The 17,891-nt window shown below is 39.0% G+C and overlaps 2 protein-coding genes across 2 annotated transcripts in view; one reads left to right on the forward strand and one right to left on the reverse strand.

The window, feature by feature from the left end:
* The window catches only part of SPATA6L (spermatogenesis associated 6 like), a 64,477-nt gene that overhangs the window by 1,610 nt on the left and 44,976 nt on the right, over positions 1 to 17,891 (forward strand). Inside the window, exons 2-4 of the mRNA XM_061132317.1 lie at positions 4,383 to 4,520; positions 8,931 to 8,979; positions 12,593 to 12,634. Of these exons, the coding sequence (XP_060988300.1) occupies positions 4,383 to 4,520; positions 8,931 to 8,979; positions 12,593 to 12,634 (229 nt within the window). The remainder of the gene's footprint in view (positions 1 to 4,382; positions 4,521 to 8,930; positions 8,980 to 12,592; positions 12,635 to 17,891) is intronic.
* Positions 787 to 4,092, reverse strand: PLPP6 (phospholipid phosphatase 6). The gene has a single exon (XM_061132318.1). It carries the CDS (start codon positions 4,026 to 4,028, stop codon positions 3,159 to 3,161), a length of 870 nt encoding a protein of 289 aa, XP_060988301.1. The 5' UTR covers positions 4,029 to 4,092; the 3' UTR covers positions 787 to 3,158.

Genomic DNA, 17,891 nt, shown 5'->3' on the forward strand with positions numbered 1-17,891 from the left:
GACTGATGCTGAAGCTGAAACTCCAATACTTTGGCCACCTGATGCGAAGAACTGACTCATTGGAAAAGACCTTGATGTTGGGAAAGACTGAAAGTAGGAGAAGGGTACGACAGAGGATGAAATGGTTAGATGGCATCACCAACTCGATGGACATGAGTTTGAGCAAGCTACAGGAGTTGGTGATGGACAGGGAAGCTTGGCATGCTGCAGTCCATGGGGTTGAAAAGAGTCACACACGACTGAGCGACTGAACTGAACTGATTCCTTATTTCAGCTTTCATTTTCCAATCCTGTAGTTGGTGACAGACTGTCATGTGGCTTTCCCTGAAAGCTATAAGGGACTTTTCTACTGGACATGATTATAAGCCCAAGATCAAGTTTACAACCATGGAAAATCTGGTTCAGTTCAGTTCAGTCACACAGTCGTGTCTGACTCTTTGTGACCCCATGAACCACAGCATGTCAGGCCTCCCTGTCCATCACCAACTCCCAGAGTACACCCAAACCCATGTCCATTGAGTCGGTGATGCCATCCAACCATCTCATCCTCTGTCGTCCCCTTCTCCTCCTGCCCTCAATCTTTCCCAACATCAGGGTCTTTTCACATGAGTCAGTTCTTTGCATCAGGTGGCCAAAGTATTGGAGTTTCAGCTTCAAAATCAGTCCTACTAATGAACACCCAGGACTGATCTCCATATAAGTGACAAGTGCTGTGATTTCCTCTTATGTGCCGCTTGGAAACAAAGATGGAAATTTCCTGGATTTGACCCACTTTGCTGACAGCAAATAGGACTGATTATATCAAGTATGCTGTATCAGTTGTGAACTCTCACAATTGTTCAGTAAGATGAAGGAATTCATGAGAAACTGAGTGGTAAATCAGTGTTCCTCCTCATCAAGGCAAAAAAATTAAACAAGTTTTCATCTCACTTCATTCAACATTACTGGTTAATTTTATTTTGACTTTTAAAAGGAATTCATCAGTGTACAATTAACAGTAGAATCAGTGTTTTTTTTTTTTTTTTACTCTACAGTACTTAGTATACTCCAAAAAAAAAAAAAAAAATCAGATGAATTGATCTGTGCTTTAAAAACCAGCAAACTCAGGCCCCGGCAATCAAGATAGGGAATTCCAAAAAAATAATCAGGAATAACGTGAGCCTAACTTTGACCTCCCATTATTCGGACCTGTGGATCCTGCAAGAGGAAATATTTTTTCCAAATATCTGGGCTGAAGATTGCTGCAGTTAAAATAAAGGATCTCTGTTAAGGCTAAAAATAAAGGAAACCACCTAGAGTGTCACAGTTTGGCTGATTCAAGAAGTGAAGAGGTAGTCTGTGTTCAGGATGTTGTGAGAATGCAAATAATTTCTATATTGAAGAGTAGCTATTACTTTTTCAGTGTTCCTCCAACACTAGAAAATTCACACTTCCACCCAGTCAGAACCTACCTGTCACATCCATTCTCCAGATTCCTATGTGTACATCTGTATGATAGATCAAATGCCATCATCCTATTTTTAAATATGAAATAATTGGTTATTAAAATTATCTAAAGACATCAATTCCATAGGTAATTTAAAGGTACATATTTTCAGGCACAGCAGCATTTAAAGCACACATCCTCGTCAGTCTTTCCCAGTCAAGGAATAATGAGCCGAGTCCACCCTGTATTTGCTGGCCTTTGGTCTTGTGAATTGAGGAGGCACCATGGATAAACTACTTTGTGAGGGTCAATATAAACAGAAATCTTGGAGTTATACTTTGTGCCTGGTATAGCAGTATGCTCCACTTGATGAATTTCAAGTTAAATACTATTACCTAAAGTGTGCTTATATAGAGAAATGGAATTCCACATGAAAAGCTTTAATATACAGGGTCATCCTTGTGGTATATATTTGAAAGGTTATGCTCTTACATTGCAAAGAAGTTATTTCTCCATTTTATTACCTCAATAAAGAAGCATTATTCTTTATTCAGTAGAGATGGTAGGCAGCAGGGCCCATCTCCTTCCATGTTGGTCCACTGATAAAGTATGTGGTGATCCTGCCTCCAAGACTCAGTTCCTCTGACCTCCTCAGTGACTTCGCTTTTCTCCTGTCATGTCATGCTATTTGCTGTCAACAGAATTAAGCCTGAGGCAGGAAGCCCATCTTTGCTTTCTGTGAGCACTGTTGATATGCCCACTTTTAAGTGTTCTTCAGGTAAGTTCTTGACTTGTTCTCTGAATGCAGAAGGATAATATTAGGGTAGTGGGAAATACCTATTTAAAGATCTTCGAGGAGGTAGAGGAAAAGGAGAGAAATATATGTACTGTAATCTCTTTTTTCCATTACCCTGTGAAGATGGAAGAGACAAAACTAGAAAAGCTTGCCAAGAAAATCAGGATTAAGAAGAAATCTTCCCAAGTATAGTAACATATTGTCAGAGAATAAATTAGAAAAACCTATGTCATAGGCGCCTAAATCTACCTCTGCTTCCCATGTGGTGCAGTGGTAAAGAATCCGCCTATCCATGCAGCAGATGCAGGAGACTCAGGTTCGATCCCTGGGTCAGGAAGATCCCCTGGAGTAGGAAAAGGCAACCCACTCCAGTATTCTTGCCTGGAGAATCTCATGGACCGAGGAGCCTGGTGGGCTACAGCCCATGGGGTCACAAAGAGTCAGACTCAGCTGAGTGATTAATGGTATGTCATAGACTCTTAAAATACTGTTTAAAATCTACCTCAGGAAAAGGATAAGGATGTGGCTTATTTGCATGTATATATTTACAGAATGAAGTTGCTTTGTTTTTTTCAAAGTTCAATTTACAGGTGATATCTTGACTTGCAGGATTACAAAATTTTCTGATGTCAACTTTTAAGAAGCAGCAACATTATAATCACTCCAACTTGGTTTCTTTCAAGTTTTCCTGGAGAGATAAAGAGTTGCTGAATAAGTAAATAATAGAGGGATTTTTTTGCTTTCTGTAATATGGCTGTGATCAGTAATGGTCAGCACTGTGCTCTAGCCTAGCCATTAAGATGATAGGACACTTGAAATCCCAAAAGGAAACCTGAAATGTCCTTAGAGGGGCAAGCATGATGGCTGCTGGTTTATGTCATTATCATCAGGGGTGGAAACCTTCAGATCTCCTGGTGCCACAGTGTTGAGATGGTGTCACGGTTGGTTCCACAGTACAAAGAGGACTGGAGCAGTGTGCGGTGAAAGCCAGCAATAGTCCACGATGCTGTACTGCATGTAGCCCAGAAAAAAGCCAAAAGCCACGTCGGTGACGTTGTGCCGCCCCAGCATGACCCTGGAGAGACCCAAGATGGAGGCCCAGAGCACCACCAGCACCCTCAGCGGGATGGCCAGCACCAGGTGGTTGAGGACGAAGCGCGACACCAGGGCGGCTCTGGTGGTATGGCCTGAGGGGAAGGAATACTTGTCCACGGACACAGTGAAAAACATGTCCATCTGGTTGTGGGCCGGGCGGCGCCTGCGGACCAGCCCCTTGATCAGGGACACCAGCAGCAGGTCCAGCAGCAGGGCGAAGAGCAGGTTCATCAGCACCTCGCGCCCGGCCCAGCTGTCGCTCCTGGACAGGCAGTAGAGGGTGCCGAGCAGCCAGGGGATGCCGTGTCCCGAGATCTCCAGCAGCTTCATAAGGGGCCTCATGCTGCCCCAGGACGAGCTCTCCCCCGCGCACACCCCCAGCTTCTTGGACAGCCACAGGTCGATGGCCAGGAGGGAGCGCAGGGCGATGCCCAGGAAGGAAGGGTTCAGATCTATGCGGTCCTCCTCGGGCACCTGGGGCGGGGGCGCCGGGGAGGAGCCCGCCCCAGCCAAGGGGAACGAACCGCGGCGGTGCACTGGGCTCTCCGACGCGCGGAGACGGGCGCTGGGGGGGTCGGCGCCCGGCGCGCGGCTGCCGAGCAGGGACTGGAACTCGAACCTGCTGCCGCCGCCATGGGCCGGACTGCCGCTGCTGCTGGGGTCGCAGGTGCCCAGCGGGCGTCCCTCGGTGTTCCTGCGTGTGCTCTGCATCTCGGCGAGCGGCGCGAACCGCAGTACCTGACCGGCTTAAGAAGGTTCCCAGCCTTGCAGCCTCTTCCGCTTCCGCACTACCATCCTAGAGGGGCGGGGAGAGGAGCCAGGGAGAGAACGATTGTGACACCTGGCGGAGACGTGGGAGGAAACTGGAATTTCCAATTTGCGCAAGGGGAGGAGAGGGGAGGGTAGTGCTATGAGGGAAGAAGATAAGAGTTGGTGGTGGTGCGGAGGCTGGGGTGGGGGTGGGGGGCGGATTTGACATTGTGGGAGGTTATGGAAAATAGAGCCTTTACAAAACTAAACAAAACAATCCCTTCTCTCTCTCTCTCTCTCTCTCTCTTTTTTAAGATTTCTTGCCCAGGGGTGTTCCTTCCTGACAAGCATGATGTGTTCCTTGGAGTTTACCTCCTGAATCAGTACCTGGAAACAGACTGCTTTCCCTCTATGTTCCCTATTATGATTCAGCGAAGCATGAGGTTTGAGAAGGTGATCTTGACTTTCTCATTGCTAAATAGAGAAATTCAAATTCTGTTGTTTGAAGATCATTTACTGGTTCTTATAAAGAACACAGTTTTTATAAACTTATTTTGTGAATTTTGTTTTAAAAAATTACATGTAGGCACCTCAGCACAGTGCAGAACCATAGTTGGAGGACTTGCTTTGAATCACAGATCTGAGCCAAGTTCTGTCAAACTAGTGCTAAGTACCCTGGTGGTTGTTTTCTATTCTTGGAACTCCCATGGCATTTTCTAACTGGAGCAGAGAGCATTTTCTGAATGTTTTTGGAGATGTTAGAGGCAGCTGAGATACTTTCTTACAGAGATTATCAGTAAACTAGCAGACCTCAAAAACAAACGTTTTAGGCCCAGAAAAATACCCTGAACTAACCAAATTAGTTAAATCCTGTATCTGAAATCCTGTAACAAAACAAGAAAGCTGTTTACATTTTCTGAGTTTCCTTAGGTCATATCTGGTTTATTTAGCTACAGTGATAAAGACTAGATTCCATCCCAGTGAATGTCAAATATATAAACAACCAAATGTTACTAACCCTCTTCCCACTTTCATGAAATATTAATTTTGTTACCATCCAGTCACTGACAATCTCAGTAAAGTTTTTCTTTGGAATTTAGAGATTGAGTCTGTTTTAACCTTGATAAGTCTATGATTTTGTCCCAAACAGTATCACCCAGGTGCTTCTTTGGGGAAGAGTATGAGTGTGGGAAGGCTCCAGGATAGGGCCTATCACTTTAAAAGGTCTGGTTGGTGGTGCCCACAAAATGACATGTATGTTTCAAACTGAGAGTCAGAAATGGGAATTCCCTGACAGTCCAGTGGTTTGGTTTCTACTGCAGGAGGCCCAAGTTCAATCCCTAGTCAGGGAACTAATCTCCCAAGTTGTGTGGCACAGCCAGAAAAACAACAACAATAGAGAAGATGACTATTGATGTTTTTGAAAGGTCTAGGGCTGTGTGTAACATTTTTATAAATCACAGTCTATTAATTTAAATAGAGTCTTCCTAACTGGTTGGGTAAGAGAGGAATAAATGGATATTATCTTAGAATATACGGTCAGAATACAAAGGAATCTACTGCCATTTTGATATTGGTCATGGTAAAAAATGGGTGGTGAAAATTCAGTGTATTTTTTTCCTCCAAGAATCTCCTTATTAGTTTTATCAACTTTAAATGTGCTTATTTAGAAGACTTTAAAAATATTTTTATAAGAAACTCAAGAATGTAAAATTGTAAAAGCTGTAAATCAATCTGTAAATGATCTTGGAGGTCATCCAGTCCCACCTCCCTGACTTGCAAAAGAGGAGAGTGAGTCTCAGAGTCACTATAGATGCCATTACTGGTGTCACAAAGCTGTGTATTAGAGATAACTAGTCAAAAATATTATGGATCATTTTTCATTTTATAAGGTGCAATTACATAAGATACTTAATTTTTCAAAAAACTTTTTATTTTATATTGGGGTATAGCTGATTAACAATATTGTGATAGTTTTAGATGAACAGTGAGGGGACTCAGCCCATGTACGTGTATCCATATTCCCCCAAACTGTCCTCGCATCCACCCATCCAGTCTGCCTCATAACATTGAGAAGAGTTCCATGTGCTATATAGTAAGTTATCCTTGTTGGTTATCCGTAAATGCTTTATTTTAAATTTTGAAAAATTGCCCCCTTGTGTGAGCTCTTTGGGTTCATATTCAAACTTTCTACTAGTTGACTCCAGCTTTCTTGTATCTGTTCCATTCTTTAGCTGCAAATACTTGCAGCGAGTAATGAAAACCTTGGACCTTCTGAGTAATTCAGAATTCAGTGTTCTAGAGCAGCCAGGTAAATAAGAAATTATTCATAAAGAATATAAGAGCCATTGTGTTTAAGCAGCTCATGTTGATCATTTATTTCCCATAATCATCCTTGAAAAATTCTTAGACATAGATGAAGAGAAGGGATGAAATATTACTGAAACAATTTTGGAGAAAATCACAGCTCACCCACATTTACTTATTATATCCAAGTCAGTGAGACAAAAATGGATTACAGGGGACAGCTTCTACTTTTGTCATTAAAGCAGACCTGGTTTTGGATCAAGAGCAGATTTTAATCATGCTTGAGGTTAAGCATGGTTTAAAACAGAAATTTCATACCTGAAATCAAACTCTACTGAAAACTTTTTTTTTTTAACAAGATTCTAAAGTTCAGAAAGAGGGTCATGCTATGCTTTTATTTCAGTCCTAGGCCCTTTTATATGAAGGACAGAATGAACATATTTGGCTATGTCTAGACAGGGATCTAGGTATCAGGTGGGCCTTAGAAAGCATTACTACGAACAAAGCTAGTGGAGGTGATGGAATTCCAGTTGAGCTATTTCAAATCCTGAAAGATGATGCTGTGAAAGTGCTGTATTCAATATGCCAGCAAATTTGGAAAACTCAGCAGTGGCCACAGGACTGGAAATCGTCAGTTTTCATTCCAATCCCAAAGAAGGGCAATGCCAAAGAATGCTCAAACTACCACACAATTGCACTCATCTCACACGCTAGTAAAGTAATGCTCAAAATTCTCCAAGCCAGGCTTCAGCAATATGTGAACCGTGAACTTCCAGATGTTCAAGCTGGTTTTAGAAAAGGCAGAGGAACCAGAGATCAAATTGCCAACATCTGCTGGATCATCAAAAAAGCAAGAGTTCCAGAAAAACATCTATTTCTGCTTTGTTGACTACGCCAAAGCCTTTGACTGTGTGGATCACAATAAACTATGGAAAATTCTTCAAGAGATGGGAATATCAGACCACCTGACCCACCTCTTGAGAAACCTATATACAGGTCAGGAAGCAACAGTTAGAACTGGACATGGAACAACAGACTGGTTCCAAATAGGAAAAGGAGTGCGTCAAGGCTGTATATTGTCACCCTGCTTATTTAACTTATATGCAGAGTACATCATGAGAAACGCTGGGCTGGAGGAAGCACAAGCTGGAATCAAGATTGCCGGGAGAAATATCAATAACCTCAGATATGCAGATGACACCACCCTTATGGCAGAAAGTTAAGAGGAACTAAAAAAACCTCTTGATGAAAGTGAAAGAGGAGAGTGAAAAGGTTGGCTTAAAGCTCAACATTCAGAAAACGAAGATCATGGCATCCGGTCCCATCACTTCATGGGAAATAGATGGGGACAGTGGAAACAGTGGCTGACTTTATTTTTGGGGGCTCCAAAATCACTGCAGATGGTGATTGCAGCCATGAAATTAACAGACGCTTACTACTTGGAAGAAAAGTTATGACCAACCTAGACAGCATATTAAAAAGCAGAGACATTACTTTGCCAACAAAGGTCCATCTACTCAAGACTATGGTTTTTCCAGTGGTCATGTATGGATGTGAGAGTTGGACTGTAAAGAAAGCTGAGCGCCAAAGAATTGATGCTTTTGAACTGTGGTGTTAGAGAAGACTCTTGAGAGTCCCTTGGACTGCAAGGACATCCAACCAATCCATCCTAAAGGAGATCAGTCCTGGGTGTTCATTGGAAGGACTGATGCTGAAGCTGAAACTCCAATAGTTTGGCCACCTGATGTGAAGAGTTGACTCATTAGAAAAGACCCTGATGCTGGGAGGGATTGAGGGCAGGAGGAGAAGGGGGCGACCGAGGATGAGATGGCTGGATGGCATCAACAACTCGATGGACATGAGTTTGAGTAAACTCCAGGAGTTGGTGATGGACAGGGAGGCCTGGCGTGCTGCGGTTCATGAGGTTGCAAGGAGCCGGACACGACTGAGCGACTGAACTGAACTGAACTGAACCTGGGATAGGTATCACAGTGTTTTTCTTGTGCTTCATGATATACCTAAAACTCATGAGGCTCTCTCTCTTTTGTTATTTTTGTATTCTGTGGGAGTCTAGCTATGAGTACTTAGCTTTTCTTTTGTGTTACACATAGGATTTTTATTTATGTTCCTTTTTAGCACAACCAGTTGTTTGGGAAGAGAAGTCATTCATTCAGTTAAAATATAGTGAGTATCTGTTGTATTCAGGATGTTTTCCTAGGTACTCAAACAAGACTGTTCAAGGTTGATATCAGATGTGCTTTTAGGAACAGACTGTGGGGCCAGGTCAAGTGGATGACATTTTGAACATCTGGTAGTTTCAGCCAACTCAAATTTTCCTTGTTCTTTGTATTGTGTTAATTCTTATTCATTTCCTCTGTAGTCACTTGTTGAACTTTTAACCACATAGCTGTTAAAGGCTCTACTTTTGAATCCTAAAATGTCATATGGCTGGATTTGACATGTGTTAATAATTTGGAAGAAAATGATATAAATTTTATATAAGTATATATTAATAAAACTTGGAAGATTTATTTTCCCCATTTTTTTCCCCTATAGGTATTTGAAAATGCAATAGATCCTGGAGCTGTAGCAGACATTTTAGAAAGTAGGTACTCCTCTCTGCACCCCCTGCCCCAAAAGAAAGAGAGACTATTGTGTATATGTAATTCATAGATATAAAATTCTGCTGTATTCTAAGTTATGATACTTCCATATTTAACCCATATTTATGTTCGCTATAGTCTGTAAAATTTGAATTATGTTAATTGAATTGCAAACCACTTTCTAGATATAGATGGGATTTACTAGATGGTATGATTCTGTTTTTTATTTTATTGCAATTAAATGATTTTTATATCTTGACAGTTATGTAACCATCTCCATAATCAATTTTACAACATTTTCATCACCACAGAAAGAAGCCATATACCCATTCTTCCTCATCCCTTCCAGCCCTAGGCCATTACTAATAAACTATATGCCTCTATAGATTTGCTTATTCTGGATATTTTTCACATAAATGGAATTATATAATATGTGGTCATTTGTAACTGGCTTCTTTAACTTAGCATAACATTTCTAAGATTCTTCCTGCTACAACATGTGTCAATATTTGACTTCTTTTTATATCTTCATGGATCAGGGATCAAACATGTGTCTCCTGCATTGGCAGGTGGATTCTTTGCCACTGCGCCTCCAGGGAAGCACTAACTCAAAGATCTTTGTTTTTTTCTAAGAGTTTTATCATTTTAGCTCTTACATTTACAATCAATTGAGTTGATTTTTGTAAATGGCAAGAGGTAAGGGTCCAACTTCAGTCTTTCCTATCTGGATATCCAGTTGTCTTCACACTATTATTACTAAGAGTAGTTTTTCCCCTTTGAATAGTCTTGACACTCTTGTTGAAAATCAACTGACTATAAGTGTGAGGGTTTTTTTGGAGGGTCTCAATTCTATTTCATTGATTCATGTGTCTGTCATTATGCTGATGCCACACTATTTTGTTTATAATAGCTTTATGGTTAGTTTTAAAACAAGGAAATTCTTTTTCAAGATTGTTTTTCCTATTTGGGTTCCCTTAGTTTGCCATATGAACTTAAGGATCAGCTTGTCAGTTTGCAAAGAAGCCAACTAGGAAGTTGATAGGCATTGATAGACTGCATTGAGCCTGTAGATCATCTTGGAGAATATTGGCATCTTAACAATATTAAGTCTTCCAATTCATGGCATGGCTTGTGGTGATAATTAATTGAATGTAAGGAATTTAGAAATTGAGATAGATGAAGTGCAACACATTACCTTCGGGGTGATGGTTGGAAGGAATATAATCCTCCCTCCTGTTTGGAAAACTTAAAATTATGGGCTGTCTTGGCTTTTAATTTTCTTGGCATTTAAAATTTTGTTTTTACGTATTCATGTTTTTCATAAGTCTGCAAAGGAAGAATTTTACTTTTATTGTATGTATTTTTTAGCTTTTTTGAGATGTAACTGACATACAACGTTGTGTAAGTTTAAGGTGTACAACATATGAATTTGATACTCAGGTATTTTGCAAAATGATTACTACAGTAGTATTAGCTTATACCTCTATCACATCACATAATTACCATTTTTTTTTGTGGTGAGAACATTTAAGATGTACTGTCAGTAACTTTCAGGTCTATAATATAGTATCATTAACTATAATCACCATTATTTTCTATATTAAAATGTTTTCACTTCCAATATTTTGTGGGAATTATTTTTACTGATTTTTATTGTTATACCATTTGTATTTTAAATTACTTTTAATATTTGAATTCTATTCTTATCCTTATAGACCTTTTCTTTATAAGACATATCCTTGTTGGTGTTCAGTTGCCAAGTTTTGTCCGACTCTTTGCAACCCAATGGACCAGAGCACGCCAGGCCTCCCTGTCCGTCACTGGAGTTTGCTGAAGTTCATGTTCATTGAATTGGTGATGCCATCCAACCATCTCATCCTCTGTTGCCCTCTTCTCCTTCTGCCTTCAATCTTTCTCAGCATCAGGGTCTTTTCCAATGAGTCAGCTGTTGGCATCAGGTGGCCAAAGTATTGGAGCTTCAGCATCAATCCTTCCACTGAGTATTTAGGGTTGATTTCTTTTAGGATTGAATGGTTTGATCTCCTTGCAGTCCAAGGGACTCTCAGGAGTCTTCTCCAGCACCACAATTTGAAAGCATCAGTTCTTTGGTGCTCTGCCTTCTTTATGGTCCACTTCTCACATCTGTACATGACTACTGGAAAGACCATAACTTGGCTATATGGACCTTTGTTAGCAAAATGATGTCTTGCTTTTAATATACTATCTAGGTTTGTCATAGTTTTTCTTCCAAGAACCAAGTGTCTTCCAATTTCATGGCTGTAGTCAACATCTGCAGTGATTTTGGGCCCAAGAAGAGGAAATCTCTCACTGCTTCCACCTTTTCCTGTTCTATTTGCCATGAAGCAATAGGACTGGATGCCATGGTCTTAGTTTTTTTAATATTGAATTTTAAGCCAGCCTTTTCACACTCCTCTTTCACCCTCATCAAGAGGCTCTTTAGTTCCTCTTCAGTTTATGCCATTTGAAGTGGTATCATCTGCATATCTGAGGTTGTTGGTATTTTTCTCGGCAGTCTTGATTCCAGCCTGTAACTCATCCAGCCTGGCATTTTGCGTGATGTGCTCTGCATATAAGTTAAATAAACAGGGTGGCAATAATAAACAGCCTTTTCGTACTCCTTTCTCAATTTTGAACCAGTCAGTTGTTCCGTATAAGGTTCTAACTGTTGCTTCTTGACCTGCATACAGGTTTCTGAGGAGACAGTAAGATGGTCTGGTATTCCCATCTCTTCAAGAGTTTTCCACAGTTTGTTATGGTTCACACAGTCACAGGCTTTAGCGTAGTCAGTGAAACAGCAGTAGTTGTTTTTCTGGAATTCCCTTGCTTTCTCTATGATCCAGCGAATGTTGGCAATTTAATTTCTGGTTCCTCTGCCTTTTCTAAACACAGCTTGTACATCTGGAAGTTCTCAATTTAAGTACAGCTGAACCTAGCTTGAAGGATTTTGAGCATAACCTTACTAGCACGGGAAGTGAGCACAATTGTCCAGGAGTTTGAATATTCTTTAGTACTGCCCTTCTTGGGAATTGGGGTGAAGGCTGACCTTTCCAGTCCTGTGGCCACTCCTGAATTTTCCAAATTTGCTAACATATTGAGTATAGACACTATTTCTAAATATATTTTGAACTTAGGAAAGATAAAAAATTGTTGTTTTATGTCTAATTTATATAGTCATATCTTTTAAGCAAGGTAAGTTTTTATAGGTTAATGGATGACAATTGTATTTTGAATTTTTAAAATGAAAAGTATATTGTTATTTTGGTGATTTATGAATACATTTTTGAGAGAGAAAATACCACATTTTGTCAATACTTTTCAGAGGACAAAATCTATCATTATAACTCAGTTATTCTCACCATATGTCCCAATATATTGGGTCTAGAAATACCTGATTCATTAGTGGTATGCCACTTATTATTATTTTATAATATTTATTAATTTTATTATATATTATTATATTTATATTATATTAAATACATAAATATAAATTTATAAATATAATATAAATGGGGTGTTATGGCAGTTTTACACTTAGTGGTTAATGAAAACTCTGACAATATTCTGAAGTATTAAAATCTAATTTTTTCTTTTTAGGCTTTCTAACCAGATTTGAGTTAATACAGCTAGTGCCTCCAGGTAATGAGCCAGTAAATGAATTTCTAAATTAGTTGTTTTATTGTTGTTTTTGTTGTTGAGTCGCTAAGTCATGTCCGACTTTTGCGACCCCATGGATTGTAGCACACCAGGCTCCTCTCTCTTCCACTGTCTTCCAGAGGTTGCTCAAATTCATACCCATTGAATTGGTGATGCTATCTAACAATTTTAAAAGCATTTTGGCATGACACAATTGTGACTCGCATTTAAAAGTTGTGCTTTCTGTAACACATGCTCCCCCTCCCCAACTGGTCTATTGAATTTTTCCCACTTTCAGAAGAGTAACTTTATGGCTTTGATAAAGTAGTAAGCATAACTTGAACAGGTTCTTTGACTTTCTACTTTTTCAAGATTTTATGTAGTAATCATCAAGTAATTTTTTTAGTTCTGACTCAGCTTTTTTCAAGTGTTTGCTTTTGATGGTGTTGTAATTTGTGGAGTGTGTGTGTGTGTGTGTGTGTGTGTGTGTGTGTGTGTGTGTGTGAGTTTAGCCAGAAGCCATCTTCTCTGTTGATTAGAACAGGGTTGACAAATGACAGCCCCCAGGCCAAATCCAGCTGTGGTCTGTTTTTGTATGACCCATGAGGTAATAAGATTGGCTTCCACATTTTAAAGAACTGAGATTTACTCATATACTATAAAATTCACCATTTTCAAGTATACAATTCAGTTGTTTTTAGTATGTTCACAAGATTGTGTAGCCATCACCACTTATCTAGTTTTAGAATTTTTATTCCCTCCAAAGAAACCCTGTGCTCATTAGCACTCACTCTTCATTCTTTCTTCCTCCCAACCCCTGGCCACCACTAATCTAATTTCTGTCTCTAGTTGATTTGCTCATACTGGACTTTTCATGTAAATGGAATTAGGTAATTTGTGCCCTTTATGTCTGACTTCTTTCAGTTAGCAAAATGTTTTCAAAGTTCATCCTTGTTGTAGCATATTATCAGTACTTCCTTCCTCTTTATAACTAATGATCTTTTATATGAATATGCCATATTTTGTTTATCCACTCATCAATTGATGGACCTTAGGGTTGTTTCCACTGTTTGGATATTATGAGTAGCACTTCTGTGAACATTCCTGTACAAGTTGTGTAAGTATGTGTTTTTGGTTCTCATATTCGGTTATATACTTAGGAGTGGAATTGATAGATCATATGGTAATTCCATGTTTAGCTTTTTAAGGAACTGCCAAACAAACTGTCTGTGGTTTTTACATTTTTAAATGGTTGGAAAAAAATTTTTTTAAAGAAAGAGATTTATTGATCAATGGAAATTATATGAACTTCGAATTTCATGATCTGTGATGTTTTTATCTACACTCATTCATAGAAGTGTTTATGGCTGCTTTTGTGTTACAGTGAGAGTTGACTAGTTGTGACTATATGGCTTTCAAAGCTTAAAACGCTTTACTTTCTGGCCCTTTGCAGAAAAAGTTTGTGACCTCTGTGCAGGAATCATGGGACTTGAGGAGGAAAACATTCTGTAATACCTTTGTTTTGTGTTATGCAAGAGACCTGAGCCAGTGAGAGCAAGTAGTAACTTCCACCTGGTGACACCAGTTCTCAGAGTTTCTCAATGTGGCTGATTATCTGGTGATTTTAAAGTCTCTGTGTGTGAGAAAGAGAGAGAGAGAGAAAGAGAGAGGATACCTAAAACTCAGAAACATCTCACATACTCTTCTGATCTTTGCTACCATACATTTTACCTTTTCCCTTCCCAACTTCACAGTTTTGACTTGTAAAAAGCACTCCCAAATTATGAAGAAACTTTTATTTATATTTTGGTGATACTTGGTGGTCATGTTTCTTGATACTTTTCTGTGGTTAGAAGGACATATGGATATGGATTTTTTAAGTAAATAAGATCATATATATTGTCTTTTACTAGCTTCCCCAATTATATGTCACTGTTATATTGTAATTTTTTAAAACTAATTTTTAATTATTTATTTGTTTTGTTTGTGACTGTGCTGGGTCTTGGAGAAGGAAATGGCAGCCCACTCCAGTGTTCTTGCCTGGAGAATCCCAGGGACGGGGGAGCCTGGTGGGCTGCTGTCTATGGCATCGCACAGAGTCGGACACAACTGAAGTGACTTAGCAGCAGCAGCAGTGCTGGGTCTTTGAAGCTCTGTGGCCTTTCTCTAATTGTGGCGAGCAGTGGCTGCTCTTCATTGCAGTGTGTGGGCTTCTCATTGTGCGGACTTCTCTTGCTGCTGAGCTCAGGCTCTAGTGTGGCCAGGCTTCAGTAGTTGCAGCACATGGTCTTAGGAGTTGCGGCTCCCGGGCTCTAGAGCACAGGCTCAATAGCTGTGGTGCGTGGGCTTAGTTGCTCCCATGGCATGTGGAATCTTCCCAGATTAGGGATCAGACCCATGTTTCCTGCATTGGCAGGCAGATTCTTTACCGTTGAATCTTACCAGGGAAGTCCTTATATTGTAGTTTTTAAAAACATAGGCCAAAAAGCATTATTTTTTATATCATAAAATAATTTCATGAATTTACTTGTATTTTTATAGGTCTGTAAGAAGTATGTAAATAATATTTTTTGTTTTACTTTTTCGCTCCAAATTGTTATGTATAGGTAACTTATTTGTCATTTTCAATAGCTATGTATTTTCCATAGCGTTACTATGAACCTTAAATTCATATTGTTGAACATTAGGATTTCTTTGTCTTTCTTTGTCTTTATATTTACAACAATTATTTTTTCTCTTAATATATTTGTAAAGGATAGAATTGCTAGATTGAACCATATCTTATAAACTGGGAGTAAACTGATCCCGGGCAAGTTTCCATTATTTTTACTGCATTTAACATTGTATAGTGTACTTGCTTCCCATACCCTGGCTAATGCTAGATGCTATCATTTGGATTTTTTTGTGTTTAAAAAGTGTGTAATAATTTCTTTAAAATATATTTTACTGTATTTTTGGTCCCTTCTTTTTAGATGTGATTTGTGACAAACTTAACATTTTAAATTCTTAAAAGTTTCCACTTTCCTATATTATAATTTGTTTTCTTTCCTTCTGTATAACATGATGGTCAGTGTCCTTTGATTACCTGTGGAGCGATGTCTGGATATTAGCATTGCATTTTGGTGTAAATTCCTGATATTTTCACCAAAATTTTAAATCCGTTATGCTTAATACATATGTTTGCATTACTTTCATATTTCATTGTGTGAAATTTTCTTTTTCTTAAGAAAGCATGGGAGAAGGTGGTGAGCCTGGCAGATACCTCAGCTAAAACAGAGGTGGCTGTGGAGGCTTTTCTGAAGACTGTGGCCCTGCTCACTGTGGTGGTTTGGAGCAGATCAAGGGCCCCAGTAGAGTGGACCCAAAGTCTGTCGTTCTTTCTTCCTGTTGGTTTATTGGCCAAGGCAGGTCCTAAAAACAGACAAGAACCCTAAGATCTCAGTGGGTCTGGGGATGGACACTCTTATATATGTCTGTGGTTTCTTAGGTAGGCAGAACAGAGGGAAGAAAGTGACAAGCTAAAATCAGGGCACTGAGTTTTTAATTTGACCCAGTTTTATGTTCAAACATCTATCATAAGTGGCAAGTTATATTTTAGTTTGCTAATGAAATAGAAGCAGCACCAGGTCTTATTTAATTTTTTGTGAGTTAAAAAAGTTACCCAATAGCTAAATATTCTTACGGTAAAAATTTTAACTAACTAAGTAAAGGGCCATATTCATCAACAACCTCTGACAATAATTGCTATTAACAATTTGTTGTGTATCTTTTTTATGCCTTTTATAATACATTTAATATATATAAAATGTATTTAGTATATTCAATGAGTCCTAAAATATATAGATATATGCACAAACACACACTCACATATAAGTACATAAATATTAAATATATCTAATATTTAGTATATGTACATATATATATAGGTTGAATATGTATTTCCTGAAACTTCAGATATATTTTTGACTGCCATTTGTTTTTCACTTGACTAGAAATCCATCTGTGAGAATATTGCAAGAATAGTTCAAAACTGTAATAACTGGAGAGTGTTGAAACTGAATGCATGGTTATAGATTATAACTTAGAAATTAATCAGATATAAAAGGTACAAAGTGAAGGCTTTATTACACTTGTCTTCTTTTTCTTTATTATCCTTCCATTTCAGATTGTAATTTTAGTTGGATTAAACTTGAATCGTTCAATAGAATTAATTTTGTTCAGCTTCAAATATTTATAGATTGATCCATTAGTTTGTGCAACATCTGTTTATTGGAGTTATATCTCAGAAAATGCCCTACCCTGTGCCACTTCTTGGTATTATGCTGGTGGCACCAGGCATAGAGTGGTGACATGAGCCCTCTAGATCTGCTGGTTCTTGATACTAGATAATTAAGTAAAAATGATTTGGTTAAAGTCTCAAGTGGACTGTGCTGTGGAGTCATATGGGCCACATTTAGGTTCTCAGGGATCAATTCTTCATTGGCTGAATTGTTACCTTTTAATTTTGTTGTCAGTATTACTGTGTCTGATATTTTTTCGTAGCACTAAGACATATTCTGACCATTAAGTTTGTTAGATAAGTACCTCAGATTTGCATAGGATTGTATTGCTAAAGAATGGAGAAATCTAGTAATTTGGCTTAGAAGCAATAAAAACTCCTGGGTCTTCAGTTTACAAAGATGGGAAAAAGCAAATAGACACAGGGGGGCAGCATAATCCTGTTTGACAATGAGCTTGGTGCTTTCTTTTATTGACCTATTAAATAAAAACTTCTACTTTCAGATAAGTCATGTATATTCTGTCCAGTTTTTAACATACTCTTTTAATGGGCATCCGTTCCCTGAATCAGAGCCTGATTTTATACTTTGGAGTAATGTTTACTAGGCATCAGCAAGGAAAGAACTCCTGCCTCAGATGATCTGTTGTTTTGTTTTTTTAAGAATTTATTTATTTATATTTATTTTTCTTTGGTCTTCGTTGTGTTGCATGGGCTTCTCGTTGCGGTGGTTTCTCTTGCTGCAGAGCACTGGCTCTGGGCACGTGGGTTTCAGTAGCTGCAGCACACAGGCGGGCTAAGTAGTTGTGGTGCACAGGCTTAGTTGCTCCACAGCATTTGGAATCTTCCTGGACCAGGGATTGAACCTGTGTCTCCTGTTTTGGAAGGTGGCTTCTCATCCAGTGTGCCACCAGGGAAATCCAGTGATCTGGTTGTGAATTTTTACTTTGCCACATGGCGTTAGAACAAGTGTCTTCAACTCTC

The sequence above is a fragment of the Dama dama genome, chromosome 29 (assembly GCF_033118175.1).
Source record: "Dama dama isolate Ldn47 chromosome 29, ASM3311817v1, whole genome shotgun sequence".
Classification (NCBI taxonomy): domain Eukaryota; kingdom Metazoa; phylum Chordata; class Mammalia; order Artiodactyla; family Cervidae; genus Dama; species Dama dama.